Source organism: Melospiza georgiana, chromosome 5 (assembly GCF_028018845.1).
Source record: "Melospiza georgiana isolate bMelGeo1 chromosome 5, bMelGeo1.pri, whole genome shotgun sequence".
In the NCBI taxonomy this organism is placed as follows: Eukaryota; Metazoa; Chordata; class Aves; order Passeriformes; family Passerellidae; genus Melospiza; species Melospiza georgiana.
In genome coordinates this window covers 29,509,242-29,532,826 of record NC_080434.1, presented here as the reverse complement: position 1 = coordinate 29,532,826, position 23,585 = coordinate 29,509,242, and the positions used below count along the sequence as shown (strand labels likewise).

Below are 23,585 nucleotides of genomic sequence, written 5' to 3'. Positions count from 1 at the left end.
CATCACTCAGAGCAGCTTATCACACTCACATATCAATTACACCAAGTGCAAATCTCATATTTTACCGGTTCTAGAAACAGGGAAATATTTTTGCTATTATCGAGATGATATTTTTCGTTCAAAAGACTAAAACAGACAATTTTCTAAAAATTGTCAGCAACTGTTGTTTAAGAGGCAATCATCTAAGCTCACTACACCCTGCTTTATTATCACATTCTCAAAATTGCAGTGAAACTCTTTGTGCAGAAAATGCAGTTTGGACAAAAATGAATAGACCATTCTGTCTAGACCACTTCTGAAGCTGGGTTTTTGGAACTTATACTAATCCCATTTGGTTTCCTGACAGCAAATAAATTAAGTTCCTCAAAGAATTTAGATGATAACGTTTTCTTCTGGAAACACAAGGAGGGCCAATACCCTAACCACTGGGATTTTAGTGGGTTTTAACCACTGGGCTCCCTGTGCTTCCTCTACTTCAATTTGTCTTTAAATGTCTGTTGAACAGTGGCACTCCTTCACCAGCGGAAGGCAACTGAGCTTCAAACCTGTCACTCAGGGCACTCTAAAGAGGAGAGGCAACTGCAGAAACCTGAAATGTGGGAAGAAGGGTCTAACCTGTTTGTACTTTTCAAACAAGTATGCTGAAGATGTTTGTTAGAATAAGGTACAGCAACTAAACTCAAGAATAAACCTGAGACTCTCATCTCAGAAAGGAAGGCAGTGCTTAAACCTGAACAGGCAGGATCTCAGACAGCCTCTCTAAATATTACTCATGGGCTAGCCCAAAGTATTTAATGGAGCCCTCCCAGGCCAGGTGGCTCTGGCCAGGACATTTGGCTTCCACCACACACAGGAAAGCACCCTGAGCACTGCACACAAAGCCAATTTAGCAGCACAGGATTCTGGTATGCTGTGGACACCCAGCTGTGGACAGGATGCTCATTTGAGTCAGGGCTTTCCTCACCACAGCCAGCTCCACGCTTTCAAATTAAGTTTTGTATACATTACTGTACATGAGCAACTGAGAGCTTGGGGCAGTTGCCAAAATAACGTCTAGATGCTTGAGGAAGAGAAATTGAATTATTTCCCTCTACTGTTCTTATCCAATTTTGGAGACACTTTTTTACTTTATAGCCCAAGTTAAGATGATTTATACTGACACTTCAAGTCACAGATTTGGAATAATCCTCCAAGATCACAATGTGCAGTAACTGAATGTAAACTGGCCAAAGAATAACAGTTACACACCAGTGACATTTGATATGGCATTTTCTACTGGAGACAAATCCAGAAAACAGTGGTTTTTATTTACAGAAATGAGTTAATTCTGGTTTTAAAAACTTCACCATATCCAGGCAGCTACACTGATCAAACCACCAGCCAAAACCCTATCAGTTTAATGGAAACATCCTGACAGCATGGTTTCCTGGCTTCAGAAGTTTACCCTACCATAGGTGCTGTGCACTTCCGAGAACAAAGTGCCAGAGCACTATTAGTGGTTTATTTGAAAATTGGTATAGCAAATCATCCTACCACATATTTAGGTGACTACGGAACTGTGTCTTATGTTAAATGGAAAAATACATTAGCACAATAAAATAACAACAAAAATACTAAGAACATGCATGAACGTGGTTATTCAAGGCAAAAAAACATGATTCCCACATAAAACACATTATAGCTAGCTATTTATATACACTGTGTATATACTCAACAATTAAACGCAGCATTAACAAAACACCAGCACATTTTAAGAGGCCAAAGGCATAGAACTGGTAACCAGCGCTGTCAGCACAAAACTGAGTCTGAAAATTCCTGAACACACTTCTTTTGACAGAGGCATTTTCCAGCAGCCTCCCCACAGGCTGCAGCGCACAGGCACGCCACGGTTATGGTCAGTCCGCGGTTCGCGGCCGCTCAGCTCGCAGCGCACCGGCAGCACCTGGCACCGAGCGCTCCCGGCGGATTCACACGGCAGCCGGGGCTGCTCGGGCTCGGCACCGCCGAACACAGCAGCCAGGCCCGGCCCAGCAACCCGGGCCGATGCAACAGGAGTCCCTCGGCGCTGCCACCGCCTCTATCCCTTATTGCCCTCCGCGAAGAAGGGCTGCAGAGGACCCGCGTCTCCAAGCGGCTGATGGGGAGCCCCAGGGAGAGGCTGGAGAGCGCCGGTGCAAAGCTCCGTGCCACAAAGGCGAGCGCCGCAGGCTCAAAGGCAAAGCTCCCGGCGCCGGGCAGCCGCCCCCGCAGCTTCCCCCGCTCCCGCCACTCACTCTTGGTCGCGGCGATCAGGTTCTTCCCATCCTTCAGCAACTCCTTGATAAACTTATTGGTCTTCTCCAGCTCGGCCTCGTGGGCTCTCACCCGCTCCCTGAACCAGGGGCTGTCCAGGTAGCAGTCGCTGAACTCCAGGGGCTGCAGCCCCATGGCTGCCGCTGCTGCCGCCGCGCCGGACTCGGCTCCCTGCGAACCGCAGCACCGCCGCCCTCCGCAGCCGCGGCCACAAAGACGGAGCAGCAGCTCCCCCCTCACAGGGCTGGGCGCGGGCACAGACAGCCGAGCTCAGCGGAGCCGCCCTCCCGGCAGCCCCGCCGGGACACGCCCGAGCGGGGCGGGCAGAGCCCGCCCCTTCCCCGCTCCCCGCGGCTGGAGCCGCCCCGGTGCGCCCGGTGCCAGGGCAGGGCGGCTCGGCTCGGCTCGGCTCGGCTGAGGCGCTGTGGGCGTCCCCGAGCGGAGAATGGGAGCAGGTACCGCTACCGATAGAGCCCTGTGCTCTGCATGGACATCGCGGCAAGTCACCGACGGACAGACACCAACCCCGCCAGGGGCAAGCGCGGGAGGCTGCTCCTGGGGCCGGACAGCCCTGGCTCCGTGTGTAGCCTGGAGAACAGAGCAGCGCTGTGCAAAGGACCTGGGGGTGCTGGTCCATGGAAAGTTGAATGCGAGTCAGTGCCCTGGTAACCGGGAGGGCCAACCCTGTCCTGGGGGACATCAGGCTGCCGATCAAAGGAGGGGATTGCCTTGCCCTGCTCTGCACTGGAGCGGCCTCACCTCGAGAGCTGGGGACAGCTTTGGGTGCCACATTAAAAAAACGGCATTAAGCTATTAGAGAGTGTCCAAAGGAGGGCTACGAGAATGGTGAAGGGTTTTGAGGGGAAGCCATATGAGGAGCAGCTGTAGTCACTTGGTTTGTTCAGCCTGGAGGGAACTGATGAGAGACCTCATTGTGGTCTTCAACTTGTTCGTGAGGGGAAGAGGAGGTGTGGGCACTGATCTCTGTGGTACCCAATGACAAGACTTGAGAAAACAGCATGAAGTTGAGTCATAGGTGGTTTACATTGTGTATCAGGAAAAGGTTTTTCACCCAGAGGGTGGTTGGGTACGTGAAAAGGCCTCCCAGGGAAGTGGTCACAGCCTCAAGCCTGACAGACTTAAGAAGTGTTTGGACAGTGCTCTCAGGCACATGGTGGGATTCCTGGGATGTCCTGTGCAGGGCCAGAGTTGGACTCAATGATTCTGATGGGTCCCTTCCTACTCAGCATATTCAATGGTTCTGTGACTGTACCAGTCATTGGGGCCCCTGCATCTCATGGAATCCTCTGTGAGCTTTAGGAAGGGGCTGAGCAGGCTCTCAGAGGGAGGATGCACAGAGCAGCACATGGGCTGCTTGAGCCAAAATTGGCTGTGGTGGTGGTTGTCTACCAGCTGAGAAGGCTGGTGTTGCTCACCCTGTCCCACTTGTGTCTGTACATGAAATACTCAGTAAAGGAGATAGAGACTCACCTTCATGTCTTCATTCAATAAACTACTACAGTCTTGTGAACAAGAACTGTGGCAACAGCAAGACCCTGAGAAGACCACTCAATGCTGAATTGTTTCAGTTAAGAATGTTAGGAAACTAATGAAGAAGGCAGAAAAGGCTTATAGTTATATTTGTGTTTATAATTTAGCTATAATTCATGGTTTCAATGGTTTGACAATCCAGAGTGCTTTCATGGGACTTTTTCAGATGATTGGAAGGTATATATATATTAGTCATGAGTGTCTACTTTGGGAGTCAATTCAGTCTATTTTTTTCTGTATTTTGGCAAATTGGGTTCCCTTTCCCTTCTGAGATGAAGATAACTGGTGGTGTAACTATCAAGCTTTTTCTGTATGACCCCATGCACTGACCTGGAGAAGTCAAGTATGGAAATAGGTGGGCACTTTACAAATCTCATTTTTAATTACTCCTGTTCATAAAGCTGTATATTGGGAAGTATTCAATTTTGCAAACATTTGGGGTTTTTAATACCTGTCCATTTCAGAGCCTGCTTCAGAAACCAGTCTGAGGATATGTGTTACTCATCTGGCAGCAATCACAGAGCTCAAGTGAGTAAACACAGCATTTCATGATCAAAGAGCAAGATAACATCCTCATTGTTCATGTAGATAAGGATGGTAAGAAAACACAATTATGTAAAGACAGGGCCAGGGAGAAGGGGCTTGACATGAAGGCTCATGGGTGAGTGTAGTTTCTGAAAGTAGTCTGAAAATGAGGGTGGCCCCTCCAAATGAGATGCCACCTAAACCTGCAGATGATCTGCTGAAATCACAGCAGACCAGGAGGGGCTATTGAGAGCTGATCCTGAACGTTCAGTTTTTCAGCCAAGTGTTCCACCTGCTAGATCACATTATCTGCTGGTAGTTATTTTCTAATATTACTTAGCTGAGAAGTTTCTATGCTATTCAAAAATCAGTTTAAAAAGAAAAAGAAAATCACCTTAAATAACAAACAATCTTTATCTCTGTTTAGATTACTAAAGTAGCATTTCAAGTATAAGTATGTCTTCCATGGATAGTTTGTTTACTTTGTTCTGTAGTTGTCTCCAGCATTAAAGTTAGAATAATATTTTTCTTGGCTGTTTTTAGTTATTTTAATTTCCCTATTATATTTTCAGTGAAGTGCTGTAAAGTAGTGGGGTCCCATGCTTTGTGTGGAGTTGCTTGCACTGAAATAAAAATTATTTTAAAAACTGAATGTTTGTCTTAGTCGTGGGGATTTTTAGCTGGCAAAAATACCCAGCAGGTCTGGGACAAATTTAGATTTGTCCTACTATGACAGGCTCATCAGGGGAAATTGGTCCACCTGCCTCAATCATGTGAAATAAAAATGTATTCCTTTCTACTTGTAGCTAAGAATAGCATTCAGTCCAATTTATATACATAAAATTAACATATTTTTTCCCAGAATAAAGAAAGTAAACTTCTATTTACATAATAAAACAAGAAAGCAAACTCACTACTAAATTGAAATTCTACACTCTTTATCCAGTTAATCAAAACAACATGCTGGATTCCTACCACCACAGTTCTTAAATATATGCTTTCCTAAACTTGACCCACAACTTCAAAATATTGTCACACTCTAAAAAAGCAGAATTGTGATTTAAAACAAAAGATGGAACACTGAGGGAAAATAATAACCTATTATTTATGCACAACAATTACCTATGTAATGAGCAATAAAAGGAGTTGCCCTTTTACCACTAATTACCACCACTAATTAAGGCTCCGAGTGGCTTTGTATCAGAAAAATCTCTGCTTTTCTGCCACTCCCTACTCAAGGTCATCAAATTTTACAGCCTTCTTGTAGCCTCTTTTAAGAGACTATGACACAGATTGACTATGTGAAGCTGTAGCAATATCCTGTCCATAAACTGTGTATTTATATTTGCTTTGGTTGTTTTCCTTTGACATTCTGTGCAAGCATGGTTTCAGGAAACACCCTCTTCAAGTAATTTTATACAATAGGCATATACACCAGCATATCATACGTTTTGTTCCATCTTAACTTCCTTATGTTATTTTCAGATCTCCATTCTGATTTTTATGGAAGATGATATTCTGATGTGTGGCTGATTGTGTCTCCAGGCTGCATGTTAAGGAGAGACAGGTTAGAAATTAGTAAATTTAACTTTCAGTTTTACTGATGTTTTCTTACAGAGAATTGATATCAGCTCCCACCATTTCCAACACACAGCTGTGTTGTTCAAAACATCACTAGCAATAGCAGCCTTCCAAGGAATTATAATTTTTTTGTCTTTGTCTAAGCACTTTTACCTCTGTCATGGTTTTAATAGAGGGTTTAAAGAGTTTCCTTCTAACTCCCATTTTGCTTATGACTGTGTCATCACAGTTGACTTGCAAGACCTTAGGGGTCTGATGCACATGTGAGATACCTCGAGGCTGCATGCTCCCTCTCCTTGCATCCATCAGCAGTTCATACATAAAAACAGACTGGTCTGCAAGCACTCACCATGCAGACCAACATTATTTACTCTACTGTCAGCCAATTTGATGATTATTATGGAAATCATGTGCATCTCTGATGGGCATTCCTTTCTGTCACTCCTTTACAGCGCAAGCTTTACCCAACAAATTATTTTAGAAAGCAGCTGTATGTTTTGTCACTGTTATAAAGTATTGTGTCCTGGAGCCACTTTTTCCTGAAGTGTTCCATCACAAAGTTGTGAGTATGAAATTCACAAGTATCCTCCCCAGCCTTTGAAATGAATCGACTCTTGTGAATTTCAAGGGTTTTACTCTGCTATATTTTAGTAATCTTCACAAATAGGTCAAATTAGCACACAGTACTATTTCATTTATGCTTAAAAATATGCCCTATAAAGAATTTATGCTACCCACTGGCATTTATTTCCTCTGACAAAAAATACAGCTGAATTAGTTTGGAGAACCATGGAGGGCCAGAGATAATTGCCCATTACAATATTTGGTGCAGTCCAGCTCTTGTTACACCTCACTGACCCCAGGTGATAATTGCATTGTGTTTTTTCTCTCGTTTTTGCTCATGATGTCCCACAGGTGCTAACATTTTCTTTGCCTCATACTATCATCATCTAGATGGAAAGCATAATTAAGCCAAAGTCCAAAAAGGTTGTTCCCTATCTGTAACTAATTTAAAGTTCACAGCTTTTTTTTTTCCTTTCAAAACTGAATGAAGGCTTCTTAGTATCAATCAATAAATTGATTAAATATATATCCTCCTTTGGAGCTCAGTCCTCATATGAAGTATTTGATACTTTTTGATACTGATACTTACACATCCTCATGGACTTCATTCAGCCCAAGTGCTTTACCAGTTATGTTTTTTCTAGCACAGCTCACAGTTTAGCTGCTACAGCGTTCCATTGAGACTCATGCTCCCAAATCCGTACGTGCTCTTTTCATCTTGTTCAAAATGCTGGTCTGGCATTTTACACAACGCTCATTTGTTTCTAAAAGGGTACGCACACACAATATGCACGGCTGTAAAAGCGTGGAAGAGCTGCATTCATGCTTTGAAACGGGAAAGTAGAGATGAGCAGCTTCCAAACGCTTCATAATTAGTAAACAATGCCGCGGCCTGTTCCTGCCGCAGAAGTAGGACATGACCGAACGAACTCTGCCTTTTTAGAGCCGCACTCCGGGGCTCCGAATGGGGCCGTTCCCGAAGGGGGCTGTCCCCGACTGGGGCTGTCCCCGGGGCAGACAGCTCCACAGGGAAGGTAAGCGGTGGCACAGGAATGGGAGGGGGCAGGATACGGAACTCGGGATATGGAGCAAAGCTCTGGATTTTGCTCCTCGCGGTCTGCGGCTGCCGAGCGAAGCTCTCAATCAAAGGTCCAAGAAAAGCTTGTTTGTGACTTAAAGCCGGTGTTGTTCTCCCCTGAGGTTCTCGGGAACTTACCAAGAGGGGAATTAAAACTTAGAGTCAGGAGCACCGTGACTACAAAGCAGTGAAGGGAGGCAGTGCTACATAGCGCTGGGCAGCATTTAAGGTGGTGGTTCTTCCGTGCTGGCCGAGCAGCCCTGAACAGCCCCGACCGCCAAGGGACAGCACCGGGCATAACTGCCGATCCCTTCCACAGCCCTGCGCTGGCACGAGCTGCACTGCCAGCTTCCAGAGGCTCGGATGCGGGCCGAGAAAGGCCGCGGGGAATGAAAACACCTTTACCGCAGCACCCACTGCCGCCCGGCGCCTGCGCGATGGCCCCGGCCCGGCAGCGCTATGGCCGCGGCCTCGGAGCGCCGCTCCGCGCACGGCCCCTGACGGATGGCCTGGAGCCCGTGACTGATGGCCTGGAGGCCGTGATAGATGGTTCTGGAGCCCGTGACGGATGATCCTGGAGCAGGTGATGCCCGGGAGCGGGATAAGCCCCCACCTCCCCCGCACCTGCCGGAGCAGCCCCTCGTGGGGGCCCCTCGGCCGCGCTGCCCCGGCCCCGGTGCCAGCGGCGAGACCTCCCCGGCTCTGCGTGTCCCGCGGCGCTTTGGTCTGCGGGTTGTTATTTATTTTACTGTATTTTTAAGAAAACAGAAAAGAAAAAGTCTAGTCGTGATGGTGTTGTGTTTCTTGCAGTCCCTCTCCACGAAATCTTCGTGTTCTTCAGCTTTGGGACCCGTCTTTTCATACTATAGCCGTGCTCACCTGCGTGTCTTTAAGAGTTACAGCGGTAACACAGGCAAGTATAAAAATGTGCATATTGGTTCTGGTCGGTGTTTTTAATGTTTTCTTAATGGAAAACATCGCTGTGGTGCCGTGTGTAAAATAACTGTGAACTCAAGCTCTGTGAGGCTTTGCTTATGAAGATGCTGTTGTTCAAGGAGAAGAAATTTAACCTGCAGATTTTGTGGTTGACTGTGAAATTTATTGAGTGCATAAACTGCCAGTGTGCCACGCTGTCTGGTCAGAGACGGGCTAAAATGTCTGTTATGTATATAAATTTTGCAAAGCCAGAAATGTAATCTGTTTCCAGAACACCTGGTTTAACCTAGATGTGGTTCACACTTGACTTAGGAATGGTGAACCCTCAGAGCTGATGGAATTATCAGTAGTGTAAAGATGTAAAGGGGAGATGTTTTAAATCTTTAGGACTTAGTGGGAGAAGAGATGTCTTTACTAAATGCCAGTGAAAATGGAAATGTTTTTTGATCGGTCAACTTTGTGTACAAACGTTTTGACCTACAGTATATAGTATGTGTGACCTTTTTCTTTTTCTTTTTCTTTTTCTTTTTCTTTTCTTTTTTTTTTTAGAATAAGTGAGTATTTACATCCTTCAGAATGCCCAACTCCAATGCCAAACTTCATTCTAACCACAGGGCTGGCCGAGAAGCCAGCAGACGGGAATTGGTTTCCAGGTCTTTGCAGAGTGCTCAGCATTGCCTGGAGAACCAGGATTTTGGAACTGCATATGCTCACTATCTCCTGGTACTAAATCTAGCTCCTGAGTTAAAAACAACTGTCAAAGTAAGTGCTCTTCGAATTACTTGGAATTTTATTATTCTAATTCTCTTGAGGTCTTTGTGACATGTTTTGAGATTTGTTGCATGTAACTGACTTCTACTTTTATTGAAGACAGAATTGGAAAATCAGTAATAATTGGGATGGCCAATGATTTCTTTAATAAGCTCTGTATGAAGGGAGTTCACAGAATCTTCTTTTAGTCTCTGTGTGTCAATGGCATTTAATAAAAACAGGGCCTTGTTAGTATTGGAGCCTGCATTAATATACACACATATTAATGTGTACATGTTAATGTACACATTAGGGCTCTCAGTAAACACTGCTGGGTGCTGATCCTCGTGTGTGGGTGTCCAGGTGTATGCCAGGACACCTCCAGATGTTTTCAGGGCTCAGTTCCCTACTTCTGACAACTCCCAGCACCTCAGTGGTCTGTGCTTTATTTTCTAGGAAACATTTCAGTTTACTCTCTTTAAATGGGCAGAAGAACTGGATTCTCTGGCACGGATTCAAGATCTGTTTAACTGCTATGAACAAGCCCTTGAGCTGTATCCCAATGATGAAGTGATCTGTAACAGTATGGGAGAACACCTCTTCAGGTTTGCAGTGATGTATATTCAGTGTTTGTAAGGGTCATGTTGTGAATACAAATGCATTCATATATGTTTAAGTAGCTTAAAAAGAGTAGCCAGTGCTAAAATAAATGTTGTTAATCACAGCAACAATGGGAAAAAACCCCACCATGTTTTGTTGTTGCTCAGGTCTTCTAAGGCTGGAATTTTAAGACTGAAATCATAGATGATAATCCAGGTTTTAGTTAGGTTTCCTTTTTGTAATTTCTTTGTTTTAAAGGAACTCCTCTCTGAGCATTGTGTTAAAATGTATACAAATATTGATGGATTTAGGGCTTTTTTCAGTGCTCTCTGATTTGAGATTATGCTGTAGGTATCGTTAAAACTTGATTCAGATTCACAGTTTGGTTTCTTTTAATTTCTTTTTTCAAAATTGGCACTTAATGCAAAAGCTGGCAACTCAAAATTTGGTGGTTTTGCAGGATGTTCCAGTTAAATAGAGTACCCACAGTTTTATAGCATTCTTGAGTTTATAACATTGTGTGACTAGATTGCAGAGCTGCTGCTGTCATGTTGTTGCAGTGAGTTCTTGTAAATTAAACCTGTTTTCCTTTGTCAAAAGATGCAGTAGTGGATGAAGGTTGGTGCACACAATGCTGTTTCTGAGCTGGCTTTGCCTTTTACAGTGTCTTGATGTAAAGCTATAAATCATTCTTTTTCATAAACTAATGGTGCTGTTTCTAAAGATAATTTTTCAAACTAACACAAAATATTTCTGTTGTCTTTTAGCTGACATAAGACCTCTCTACAGACCCTCAGATGTTCACAGCTGCATGCATACTTCCCATTTGTTTGTCACTTTTGCTCCTAGGATGGGTTTCAGAGACGAGGCAGCTGGCTATTTCCACAAAGCAGTGAAGCTCAACCCCGACTTTGCCGACGCCAGGGAGAATTTCTACCGCGTTGCCAACTGGCTGGTGGAGCGCTGGCACTTCATCATGCTCAACGATGCCAAGAGGAACCTCACCTACCTCAGGGCCATTGAGAGCGCTGTGCGCTCAGGGAGCAGATCTGTCCTGGATATAGGAACGGGAACAGGCATCTTGAGGTATGCCACAATGCACGTTACACAGGAATTTTAATAGAAAAGTATTGGTTGCCTGACAAAATTTGGCTGAGAGTGGAAGAAATAACCGCTTTGATCCTTTTATGGAGACAGAACTTTAAAAAGCAAGCAAAGCTTACAGAAGCCAGTGAGTCTGGAGTAGTATTTTTTGAACCTTTTTTCATTATTTGTTGCAGATGCTTTTTGTGCCAGTAAGTGCTGCTGAAATTGAATTACTCACGTGGGTTTTGAAGTTGTAATGTTATTTGTCCTGTCTTTAAATATTGACTGTAAAGAGTGGATTCAGCATAGCTGAGGGAGTGTCCTTATGCTAACTGTAGTGGTTTTTTTTGCTGATAACATATCAAGAGGGTATCAACTTGTGCAATATCATTGTTCACACAGGAGATACCAGTTAATCTAAGGATGGTTTTTAGACTTGAACTGGTAGAAATGTGAAGCAGATGTGGAGGAGAGGAAAACCCCTGATTATTGTTTTTCAGTATGTTTGCAAAAAAGGCGGGAGCATCTTTTGTCTATGCCTGCGAATTATCCAAAACCATGTATGAACTTGCCTGTGATGTGGTGGCAGCAAATAATATGGAAAGAGAGATCAAACTTCTGCATTTGAAGTCACTTGATATAGAAATTCCAAAGCACATACCTGAAAGGTACGTTGTTGCTTTCTCTTCTGGTGGTATTTTGAGTTTGCTCATCATTTCAAGAAAATAGGAAATGTCTTGTGACCTAAACAGGAAGTAACACTTCTGTGATATTGCTCAAAATGTGAGAAGGTTCTCAGTATCTTTTATGTATTTAAGGAGCAGAAATGACAACATGTTCTTCAGATCATCCTAATTTCTATTGGTAGACCAACAATGTCCTAAATTAAAGAGTTTAATTCTTTGATGGTGGGAGCTTTGGGGCATATGTAATGATACTGTAGCAATGGGGAAAAAAAAAGATTACTATGTCATAAAAGTAATTTTAACACACTTTTGCACTTCTAAGATCTTGTGGCTCACTTCTGCAGCTTTTGAATAGAATTGAGTTACTAACATTTAACAAAGTTGTGGTCATGGTACAGGCTCATGATCTGAAATGATGAAGCTCCTGGTTTAGGCCAATCAAGCCTTGCCTAATTGGCTTGCTTAATCATCTGAGCTACTGTAATGCATGTATCCCTTTAGTGCATATAATGAGTTACTAGATGTCAGCTATTAATAAATAACTTACTGCTGTTCTGGAAGTGTCTCCTCTTATTATGCCACGTTTTCTCGTTTAATTCCAGAGGACTTAAGATTTTAGAGTTGTTAGTCTGTGTCAGAATTTTTTTTGTGCTTTGATTATAGTTTTGGGAGTTTTAATTCCTTTTTATGCACATGCATGAGTGCATACTATTGCACAAAATATATATTCTGCAGTATCATTGGCTGTATGCCCAGGCTGAAACATCTTCCTGTTTTGGCTAGATTCTTCCCACACAACTTATTTATAAATGCTGAGCAAGAGGCTTTACAGTAAATTCTTGCTCAATATTTGCTCTCTTTTATCTGCATCTTCAATAACTTCTGACTACAATTCAAAACACATACATTTTTGGAAGAATTAAATTGTCCACATGTACTGAAACTCCTGGTAAAAGTTTTGCTCTGAGCTCATCCTGGTATGGTGTTTTTTTTTTTTTTTTGTTTGTTTGTTTTTTAAGAATGATTGATTGTTGACAGGAGTGTTTGTTGCACATCATATTTTTCTTGTCTAGAGTTTCCTTGGTTGTCACAGAAACAGTCGATGCTGGCTTATTTGGAGAAGGAATTGTAGAGAGCTTGATACATGCTTGGGAACATCTGCTTTTACAACCAAAGGTGGGTGATGTGGGTACCTGTGCATGTGCACACATTCCAGACATATGGGAATGAGAAACATTTGTCTTCTAAGTACTTCATTCCTTTTGGTATGCTAAAAATGAGTGATCTGGGCTTGCTCCATGAATTTGATTTTGGTAAGTGGCAGTGAGGCAGAACTTTCATTGTACTCCTGTGAACTCTGTGTTCTGAGTAAACGTGTTTGCAAAGCATGTTTCCCTGATGTAACCTTCCTTCATCACAGATGGTTCACTCTTAATCACTGTTCATTCATTTATTTTTAAATCTTTTTTGTCCCCCAACTTTGTAAGCAAAAGGGTTTGTGTGGATTTTAAATGTAAAGCCAGAATAGGCAGAAAATGCTGAATAATGGTAGAGTTATTTGGGAACACTCAATTATGATTTGGTAAATAAATTTATTTATTTTTGCTGATTTGAACCTTTTTGGAAGACTGAGCAATTCCACTGGGTTTCAGATTTTACTTTATATTTTGTGGTTTTGCTAGTACATTAAGCAAAGTAATATTACAAAGAGTCTTAAATAGCCTAATCTCTGTTAAGCTAATATTCATCCTAAGAGGACTTCTCTTTATTTTGTCCTTGCCTTGATTCCAACTCATTTAAAAAGAAAGTTTTAGCTGGCTGAAACCTTTTGTGTTATACTGAGTTGAAACTGATGACCTCTAGTGTTAAGTACAGGAATGGTGCATAAGGGAAAAGTCCTGGAATGTTTCAGTGTAGTCTAACAGTGTTTCTCAATCTGCATTTTGTTAGAGTTACACACAGGAAGTAGTAGACTTGAGAGAAAAGCTGATGCCTGGTTATATTGAGACTCTGTATTTAAAACACTCCTTTAATGGTCAACGGAATGCCAAAGAGTAGTGACTTCTCCAGTCACTAAGAACTTAGCAAAGTTTTGACTGTCACTTGAATGGCTCACTAACATGTAATTTAGGCTTCTCAGTAATGGTAGAAATAATCCACTGTCTCATTGCATGTTGTTGTTCATGTTTTCACAGCCTAAAAACCAAGACATTAGTGCTGGACACTATGGCAGAGTTATTCCTGCAAGTGCTACAATATTTGGGATGGCAGTGGAATGCAAAGAGATACGTAGACATCACAGGTGTGTTTAAACTCTAGCACAGCTTGAACTCACATTTTTTATTTGGGAAGAGAGACTGGTTGTTTTTATTGACCATTTCTCATTTACTTTGCTCTTTATTTTTGAATGGCTGATTATCTGTTTAACGAAAAAGATTTCTGCTCTCACCATCCCCACCCCTTTTCCAGGCTGTCTTTTTTTTTTTGCCCCACCTCCCTACCCCTTTGAGGTTCAGATTTTCTGGACCCTTTAATCACACAGTTATGCTGAAATACTTGCCTCTAACACATGCTAAAGAAATTTAATTCCTTCATAGTAAAATTACTTCTTGATTTCTGAATTGGAAATTCTTGGATTAACACTTGGCCTGTATCCTCATTTTACCCTCTTTATAATCTGCTCCATACCTCACTTCTGCATCTAAGCCTGGATCTAACCCCTGTAAAGCCTAAGTGTTGATAACCCCAGCTGTCTTTATCTGTCTGAATGTTCTTTGCCTAATTCTGGACTGGCATACAGTAGAGTTTCTTTGCTGAGTGCAGTTCTGACTGTGTATCGATTGCTTTCATATTTATTCCAATCTTTTAGAACATCATCACTGTATGGAGACAGTCTGTCTGAGAAGTTTGGACTAGGGGTATTTTGTTTAGGATTAATATGGTTGTAGATTAGAGAAAATACTAACTTCTAGAGGAGCTCCAGTGCACTGGATTAAAAGCAGCTGGGCTGCATCAGTGATTTCTCTAATGCAGTAGATCTGGACAGTGACCAGAAAGAGAAAGAAGTTCCTGTGGTTGATGGTCACAAAACAGTTTCTGTTATAAGTTAATTATTCATCAGTTAGAGGAAGTTTTGCCTTGAAACTGGGCATTGACCATTAGTTACAAAATTTAAATACAATGAAAGTTAATTTGCTGTTAACTTTGGATTGTTGAATTGATGTTTCATTTTGATGAGTGGCAAAGGTCAGGTGAAGTGATTGTCGCAAACTAATTATATGGTATAGGGAAAAAAAGTCACTTTTAAATTTCTTACCTTTATATTTTTAGATCCCATTTTCTCTAGCAAGAATATTTAAGATTGTTATAACAAGTCCTGTTTTTATGTAAAACACTTGCCTGTTCTCAGATTTAAACTACACAGATCTCTAAATTACTCTGATGTTCGTGCCTTCACATTTCCTCAAGTGTTTTCACAATCTACAGGAGAGCTTTGGGGTTTGGATGTTTTTTTCTGAGCAGGAGGCCTAATGAAATAGCAGTGTACAAGTGTCTCTTTTCTCATTATTTTTATATAATCTAGCAGTTTCTGCCTAAGTTTCTGCCTTGAACAATTAATACAATTTTTCTTTGAGCTTTTCCTCATGGTTTTATTTTTTTTGAGTGGTTAGAAGTAGACAGAGAGCCCAGAATTGAATGAATACATGATTTTTTTTCCTGAAGTACATTTGAAAGTGTGTTTAATTTCTCATCAAACACAGATTCATCTTGCTGAGAGAGAATCAGCAATTGTTGACAATCAGTCAATTGTTGTTAATCTTGCATATCACAGCCATCTCTCTGTGCCTGATCTGATCTTCTGTTTTGTATTCTGTCTCATTCTTTCAGCAATTCTAAGTTATGCTTCATGGCTTGTGCTCTGATTGGTATTGGGGTTTTTTTCCTAGGATATGATCAAATTCTTAATATGTTTTGGGCTTTTCTTTAGTTTCTGGTGTCAGCATTCAGTTCTGATTCTTCAAAGTGAGGTGCATTTTCTGTGTTTTAGAGCTGCTCTGAACATGACAAAAACACCACAGAACTGTTTTGGTGTTTTTGAACTTCTTTGTTTTAACACTCTGTACATTTAAAAATAATTAGCCTAGGGAGAATTTCCTTTAGGTTTATGGTCAAATTACTTGGAATTTAATTTCTCCTGTGTTTGCCTTTACTCCCAGAGTGGGAATGCAAGAAGTTGCTGGTGTGTGCTTGTCCAATTCAGTGCAGTTCTTCAGTCCCACATATGCTGCTGCTGGCTCAGAGGAAACTGTGGAGCCCTACACCACCGAGAAGCTCAGTCGTATTCCTGGGGGTTACAGAGCCCTCACAGAGCCCTGCCAAGTCATGACAATAGATTTCAACGATCTGCAGGTAATGATTTTTTCTTAAACCCTTCTTAAGTAGTCTTTTTATGATAGTGAAAAGTCCCATATGTCATTTGGTTTTGGGTTCAACTTCAGAACAGTTCACAAGCGCAAAGTTGGCAGGGCTGCTCTGAAATCCTCTGCTGGTTTTGATGCTTGTGTGGTGATGTGATTCCTCAGACGGCAGTCTGTGATTTTTTGAAGGTGGACTTTTTTTGTTTATTGGGCATAGCTTAGGGAATTTCATAAACTACCTCACTGTAAGATCAAACAGCTGCCAGCCTCAGCACAGGGAGGGGAAGGAAGGATGCAAGAGATCCCTCCTAAATGATTTATGCAGTTATGGAGCTGACTTAGTTTATCTCTCTAAAGTCAGTCTTCACAAAACTCTTGAAGACAGGAGAAAGGCTGTATTTTTCCATCTGGCATAAAAATGTAAATGTTAGTGGGTAAGTGTAAAAGAGCAGATGAAGAAATTGTTCTATTCAACCATTTGATTCCACACTTCAGCTCCTTTGTGTCTTAGGGTATATTTGTGTATTTAGCACAAAATACATTTGGATGTGCATGCTAAATAGGCCTGAACTGGAAAGCAGGGAGCTCAGCCCCTGCAGCTGAGCTTGCTAAAAAGATGATACAGCTGATCTCTGGTGTGCTTCTTGCTCATTGACCTGTGGTGAGGAGCTGGTATTGAGTCAGAGCCTAAAATAGATTCTGTTATATAAATGAAATTATTCTTGGCTGCTGCTTGGCCAGGAGTTGCAGTTTCTGAATCAATAGCTTTTCCTAGTTGGCTTGTCTGACATCCTGAGATGAAAAATGAAATAAGACAAGGCTCTTCAGTATACTGTGGGGAGCAATCTCTGTGACCTAATGTTGCTTCTGCTTCCAGCGTCAATAAGGAACTATTGCTCTCATCTGAGAGATGTCTGCTCTTAAGCATCTGCCTGCTGGCAAACATGTAAAGATAATTTTAAAGAGTAAAGAACAGTGTTATTCTTTAAATCATGTTTCAGAAGTGCTCTTTTGAAGTTTTGGTTAGACTAATGGAGTGCTCCTGTCATGAAATATTAAGATATTGTAAGTAAAAAGGAAGAAATGCCTCTGTTATGAATCACTGATGCAGTTGGGAGTCCTTGGTTACTGTTTGTTGTTACTTTGTCACTGGGCAATGTGGCAGTTCCAAACACTGGTAAGTTACTTTCAGTATGGATTTTTGTTTTGGGGCTTTTTTAATGTGTTGTGTCATGGACATACCTGGATGTTCAATCAATGCAGCTAAAAATGAGAAAAAAATTGTCTTTGTTCCTGTTGTAATAAGAAAAAATTCTAATTCTCCTAAACTTAAAAACTGTACAGAATTACCAACTAAGAACAGAAATTGATGTAAGAAATCACTTAGCACTAGTAAGGTAATTTTGTAAGACCTATTATCTAAACTCCTATTTCAAAGAACTAGAGGGATGTTGCATTTGTTCTGCTTGTGCTAACTGTCCAGACCTAAACTGGCAGAACTGAGGAGAAGGCTTAAAATTCAGTAAAACAATGTTTTTCAAACTGAGCTGTAGGAGACATCAAAAACATCAGTACAGATCAGAGAAATAATAAGTCAGAATTCACAAATAATAATAATTTCAAAAAAGCAGCTGCTTTATGGTGATTACTTTATGGCTGTTGCTACTAGCAGCAGCTCAGTCCCTCCCAGGCAGGGGAATGAGGTGTGGCTGTAATTACACTTGTACCCAGCCCGGTGCTGCCTGTGTGCTGGCAGCAGATCAGTGCCACTGGCAGGGGAACTGTTTACCTCTGCAGCCAGTAATTAAAGCTCAGTCTCACTTTCAGGCCCTAAAGGGACTCTGCTTTTGCCAACAGTTACAGATTTGGCTCTTCCTAATCCTTCATGAGAAGTTGTGGTGTGGAATATGTGAGAAATTGTGGATCAAGGCATAGGAAATTCAATCACTGCATTCTTGCTGTAGATTTTCCTTCTGTTTGTAGGTCTTTCTCATTCAGAGGACATGTGTGGCATTAAATCATTTTGGGGTTTTACTGCCTATTCCTGTGCCATTGCTTTATTTCCGTTGCTCTCTCTTAACAAGACTACTTGATGAATTGCCATCCTGATGTGCTACAGCTGTTTAAATCTGTAATTGGCATAAATAATAGGAGAAGGTTTATAAAGTGGCAAATGTGAGAAATAAGTATGGGTTAAGCAGCATGGCAGAGAGCAGGGAAAGCTGAAATAAGCCCTCAAATGGGTTTTTAAGTGATGGCAATGTAACACTGCAGTTACTAGAACCCATTGGATGAGAACCTTGGGCCTGCTGCTGTTGAGGAGTAACCAGGAAGAATACTTCTAATATCAAATACACTTCTGTACCTCTCCAACTCCCCAGAAACCAAGAACCAGATGCATGCTTGTGCTCCTGCTGTCTTATTTCAAGGGGCTTGATGCCAGCAAAGCTTCAGCTGGCTGCTCTTTCCTTCACTAGCTGAGGAAGTACCAAAAGGATGACTGGCAGCAAAGCACTTCTGTTTGAAGAGCAGTGACATCTTACTGTGAACTTTGTTATCATTCAGTAATCTTAACTTGCCCATTGCTCAGTCATCTCAGTTGTGAGAAGAGGGATAGACAAGCTCTTGGAGAACACAGAACGAAGAGGGAAGAATAAGAAACCCAGCAAGTGACGGCTAGTCCTGTCCTCAGAGCAGGACATGAACTTTTCTTTTGCCATGTGTATTTTAAGATTGAAATGTACAGAGAACAAGTGTTGACATAAGCAGATCAGGAAGTTGATAAATGTTTTGGAAGGGCTGTTACTAAGTAGAATGGCTGTGACTGAGAGAACCTTTGGTCCCTTGTGCTTGACCTCCTGTTAATTGGTTTATGCTGGAACTAAAACATTAGGGTTGGTCCTTTTGTACTTGTGAATGTTGATAGCAGAAGGTAATTCCTGAGAAAAATAAATTGTACATGGAAAAATACTTAATTCCTGTTACATATTCAAAACTTTGTAAAGTATTGGAGAATTTATAAATGATCCCTTTAGGATAGACATTAAGGTGTTCCCAGTAGTGAGATTGTACATGCCTGAGCTTTTACACAAGGCCTACAAAGCCCAGGTAAAAACACCTTCAGATAAAACAGATAAAACACCCTCAAAGATGTTTGATTTCCTGTTTTTATAATGACTCTGCAAGCCTGTGTTTGAGCAAATTCACAGTACACAAATTTCTAGAACTGATTGAACACAGGTTTTAAGTGAAACATGTGCCTGAGCACTGGCTTGAGTTCAGCCAAAAGCCTGGCTCTGTTTTTATTCATTCTTGTAAGGCAAGCCCTGCCAGTCTGAAGTCTTTCTTGCAGTTTTCACTGGGTTTAAATGTGTGTGTTCTTAGATGTTTGCTTCTCATGGATGCAGGCTGTCCATGTGGGAAATGGTTCTTGCATGTGGGAAGACAGTTCCTATGCTAATGAGTACTAATGATGATAATTGATATTGTAGAGGCTTGGTAACTTCAAGTTTCTGTTGGGTGCCCTCACGTATTGGTGCAGAAATTTTGGATTATTTAGTTTAATGAAACCAATTTTTATTTATGGAAATAAACTCCCCCACCTTTTTTCCTCTTTCTGCTTTGGTCAGGAGCTGAAAAGCCTGGCAGCTAGAAAGCCCTGGAAGCTCAGCCTGCCAGTCACTGAAGGAGGAATATTGGATGCTGTTGTGGTGTGGTTTGTACTGCAGCTTGATGAGGAGCATTCTCTCTCTACAAGTCCCAGTGAGGAAACTTGCTGGGAACAGGCTGTGTATCCTGTGCAGGGCCTCCTTGGTATGTCCTGTGGGTTTGCTTCTTGTGGTACATGAACTTGGTTTCATTTTGGTTTTTTTTTTTCATTTTGATAAGTTACCTTATGTCAGAGATTAGGAAGACTAAATAGGATTGGAAGTTCAACAGCAAGTAGCTAAGAGGTGGTTCCTGATCATGTTTCTAGTCTGTAGAGCACAGTTCCTTCATCAGGGCTTGTTTGTGGGACTTTGCTGTTAAGCAGATGAGATCGGGGAGAAAGCTTTTCTTTAAGTTGGGTTTTTTTCTGTACTGAATTTAATGCATTGTGGAGCATCTCCAAAAAGTGAGGCTACTGACTGGCTCACTAGCAACTTAGGAGAGGAATGGTGGGCAAGATGAGGTAGAAATAGCTAGCTGCTACTGCCACAAAACCAAAACTAAACATTCCTACCTACTCCTTGAATCCCTTGTGGGATTCAACTTGAATACTCTCCATGTACAGACATTGGCAGTGTAATTTTTAACAGTCTACTTCTCTAAATTTTAACAGTCTACTCTATCCACCCACCTTTATTTTCCTGTTTCCTAGAATCTTAGAATATCTCAAGCTGGAAGGGACCCATAAGGATCATAGAGTCCAGCTTCCTGCTTCTTACAGAACTATCTAAAATGAAATCACCTGTTAAGAGCATTATCCAGGTGCTCCTTGCACTCTGGCAGACGTGGTGCTGTGACTACTGCCCTGGGGAACCCATTCCAGTGACTGATAATCCTGTGGGTGAAGCACCTTTTCTGAATGTCCCATCTCAACTTCCCTGATGCAGCTTCATTCCATTGCCTCATGTGCTGTCTCTGAGAGGGATCAGCACCTTCCCCTCCACTGCCACCCTTGAGGGGGCTCTAGACTGTGATGAGATCTTCCCTCAGCCTGTGCTTCTCCAGGCTGAACAAAACAAGTGCCCTCAGCTCCTCTTCATAAGCCTTTCCCCTGAGGCCTTTCTCTGTCTTGGCCACCCTGCTCTGCACACACTCTGATGGTTTGATCTCATACTGTGGCACAGATATGAGCAAATGAGATATTGGGGTGGCTGGGTTGGTTTGTTTGTTTGCTTCAAACACCATAAGGCTCTTCAGTGATGTGTCTGTAAAGTAACTGACACGACTTTTTAATGCTCTTTTGCCAAGATTATTCTGTGAAGACTGGAGATTCTGTGATGATGGAAGTTTGCTGCCAAGACTGCTACTTGAAGATCCAGAAGATTTCTTCCTTGCCTTCAGAGTGTGGGATGGATTTCAGTGACAGAGATGACACACTGAGTTTGGGCAATGAGGCTGAATTATGTAATGCTCTGGCTGGACTTCAGACAAGCACCAAACAGGATGGCAGCACTCCAGTGTGTGTGCTGGAATCCACAGAAATAGCCCTGCTGAATGACACAGCTTACCATGAATGCTTTAAAGCTGCCATGAGCAAAGTGCTGCTGTCATTAAATCCAAGCAAGGACTTGCACTCCATGGACGTTGATGGACATGGCAGTGGGATAAACCTCCAAGAGAATCAAAGCACGAGCTCTCTAGGTGTGGATCCTGATGCTTTGTACATTTTAGATGTGTCTGAAGGCTTCTCCATCCTGCCAATTATAGCTGGCAAGCTTGGGCCAGTTAGAGCCTACAGTTCTGTTGAGAAAGATCAGCATCAGGCAGCACTTCATGTCATCGCAGAGGCAAACCACTTCCCTAAGGAAACACTAGAGTTTTGGCTCAGCCACTTAGAAGAAGAAAGTGTGGTGCTACAGAGACCCAAATCAGACAAATTGTGGAGTATTATTATCTTGGATGTTATAGAGACATCAGGTTTAATCCAGCAGGAAGTGATGGAAAAGGCTGCAATATCCAGGTAGAGTATAAAAGGACAAAAATATTCCTAGGAATCTGTAATTACCTGAAAAATTTTAAGAATATTCCTTGTAACTATGTAATTACTGTTATGTTTCTTCTGTAGAAAAAGGGTTTTTCCTTGGATTGAACCTCCCAGTGTTCCTGGCATGACCATTGTATACATTTTTTTTTTTTAAGCATCAAGATTTCACCATCTCAGATTCCTTTATTTTTTTTTATAGAATAAAAGAATATGGATGATCATATTCCTTGGTCTGTCAGAAGTTTGCAGGATAGCAAAGAATAACCAAGGTAGCTTTTAGTGCAAGTTAGAAAAGCCCAGATTCGGGTACATGTCAGACGGTTGTTGGAACAAACTGGTCCTGCTAAAAGACAAACCTGTGGTGTGAGAACAGCCAGGGAGGTGGCAGCAAAGCTGCTCTTCCTCACAGCAGGAGGAGTGGGAAGGAAGGCAGAGAAGTAAAGTAATGGAAATGGGTAACTAAGTGTGAAATGGATTTATCCCCTTCTGTGGGCCTAGGGAAACCTTGCTGTTAACCTTTGTGTTTAGTGATGGCACGTTATGCCTAGGAGCACTTGACTTCAGAGCAAGAACTAGTGTGCCTTTCTTAAATGTATTTACTGTTCTTTTATTACTGTTGATTGATGAGCTTTACAGGTGAAATCCCTCTTATTTTACAGGTGTTTACTTCACAGTGGAGGGAAGATTTTCCCACAGTATGTGTTGGTATATGGGATGCTTGTAGAATCAGAGTCTCTGTTGCTGGAGAGTGCTGTTCAAGGAACAGAACCAACCCTGGGGTTTAATATTGCCCCTTTCATCAACCAGTTCAAGGTAGGAAGCTGGTGGGTGGCTTCCAGGCATGGTTTCAAAGCTGCAGCTGTTTAGATTTGGTGTGAACTATAAAAAACCACTGTTGAAATTATCAAGAGAGGTTTTGTGACCACACAGGGACCTTGAGATAAGCTAAAATGGGTGATGTTTGTTTTAGAACTGGCATGGAAGTTTTGTCCTTGTTACTGTACAGAAGAATGACTGTGCAGTTACTGTTCCCAGGCAACTGTATTCCAGTGTTTCAAAAGGGATTAGAGGGCTGTATTTTGCCTTTTGTCTATCTCTGATAGCCATTCCAGTAATTCCTGGCAACCTCAGTGTTATGATTAAGTTTACTACCTTTTCCCTTTGTAATGGCTGTGGCTGCCTGAAGTTCTGGTCTATTCTTTCAGGTACCTGTTCGTGTGTATTTGGATCTCTCCACATTACCCTGTGTACCCTTGAGCAAGCCAGCAGAGCTTTTAAGGCTGGATCTCATGAGCCCTCTGCAGAACAGCCCCAGCAGAGAAGTGAAGGTGAGTTCCGGGGTCCAAAGTGCATTTAAATACTCTTCTGCAGTGCTGCTTCTTAATTGCTCCTGTGGGCTAAACAGGAGTTGTCTGCAGCTGTCTCTGAAAAGGATTGAAATGGTTTGAACTACTTCCTTGAACAAAGTAGTATAACTGATCATTATTTTCAATACATTTAGGTACAAATTTGTAAGTCTGGCCGGGTTACTGCCATTCCCTTCTGGTATCACATCCATCTAGATGAAGAGCACAGCTTGGACACATCTGATGAGTCCTCACACTGGAAACAAGCGGCAGTTGTTCTGGATGAGCCCATCCCAGTTCAGGTTGGAGATGAACTTGTACTTGATGTCCAACACCATAAAAGCAATATCAGCATTACAGTGAAAAGGTGAAGAATGTCCTGTGTGATTTGTGTTCAATAACCTATGCATAAACTGAATGTTCAGAACAACACTGCTGTTACTTTGTAATAAAGTCTAAATTGTATTTACTGATCAAAAA

At 42.1% G+C, this 23,585-nt stretch overlaps 2 protein-coding genes across 4 annotated transcripts in view; one reads left to right on the top strand and one right to left on the bottom strand.

Annotated features, from left to right (window-relative positions):
* ARHGAP10 (Rho GTPase activating protein 10) overlaps positions 1–2,516 on the bottom strand; it is a 138,866-nt gene extending 136,350 nt beyond the window's left edge. The window contains exon 1 of one of the 2 annotated variants that reach the window (XR_009114490.1): positions 2,274–2,516. Coding sequence is in view for 1 of the 2 variants with exons in the window: in XM_058024833.1 (XP_057880816.1) it covers positions 2,274–2,427 (154 nt within the window). In the remaining variant the exon portion in view is untranslated. The remainder of the gene's footprint in view (positions 1–2,273) is intronic. The other variant, XM_058024833.1, reaches the window with a different exon arrangement.
* Positions 2,517–8,043: 5,527 nt separating this feature from the next.
* On the top strand, positions 8,044–23,585 carry PRMT9 (protein arginine methyltransferase 9). Of its 2 annotated transcripts, none has more exons than XM_058025044.1 (14): positions 8,044–8,174; positions 8,402–8,504; positions 9,077–9,289; positions 9,734–9,882; positions 10,727–10,963; positions 11,464–11,631; positions 12,723–12,825; positions 13,845–13,951; positions 15,867–16,059; positions 19,697–19,880; positions 21,024–21,735; positions 22,419–22,572; positions 22,965–23,087; positions 23,261–23,585. In XM_058025044.1, exons 3-14 carry the CDS (start codon positions 9,104–9,106, stop codon positions 23,474–23,476), a joined length of 2,532 nt encoding a protein of 843 aa, XP_057881027.1. In that variant the 5' UTR covers positions 8,044–8,174; positions 8,402–8,504; positions 9,077–9,103; the 3' UTR covers positions 23,477–23,585. The 2 variants fall into 2 exon arrangements, with proteins under 2 accessions (XP_057881027.1, XP_057881026.1); XM_058025043.1 differs by having other exon boundaries at positions 9,734–9,909.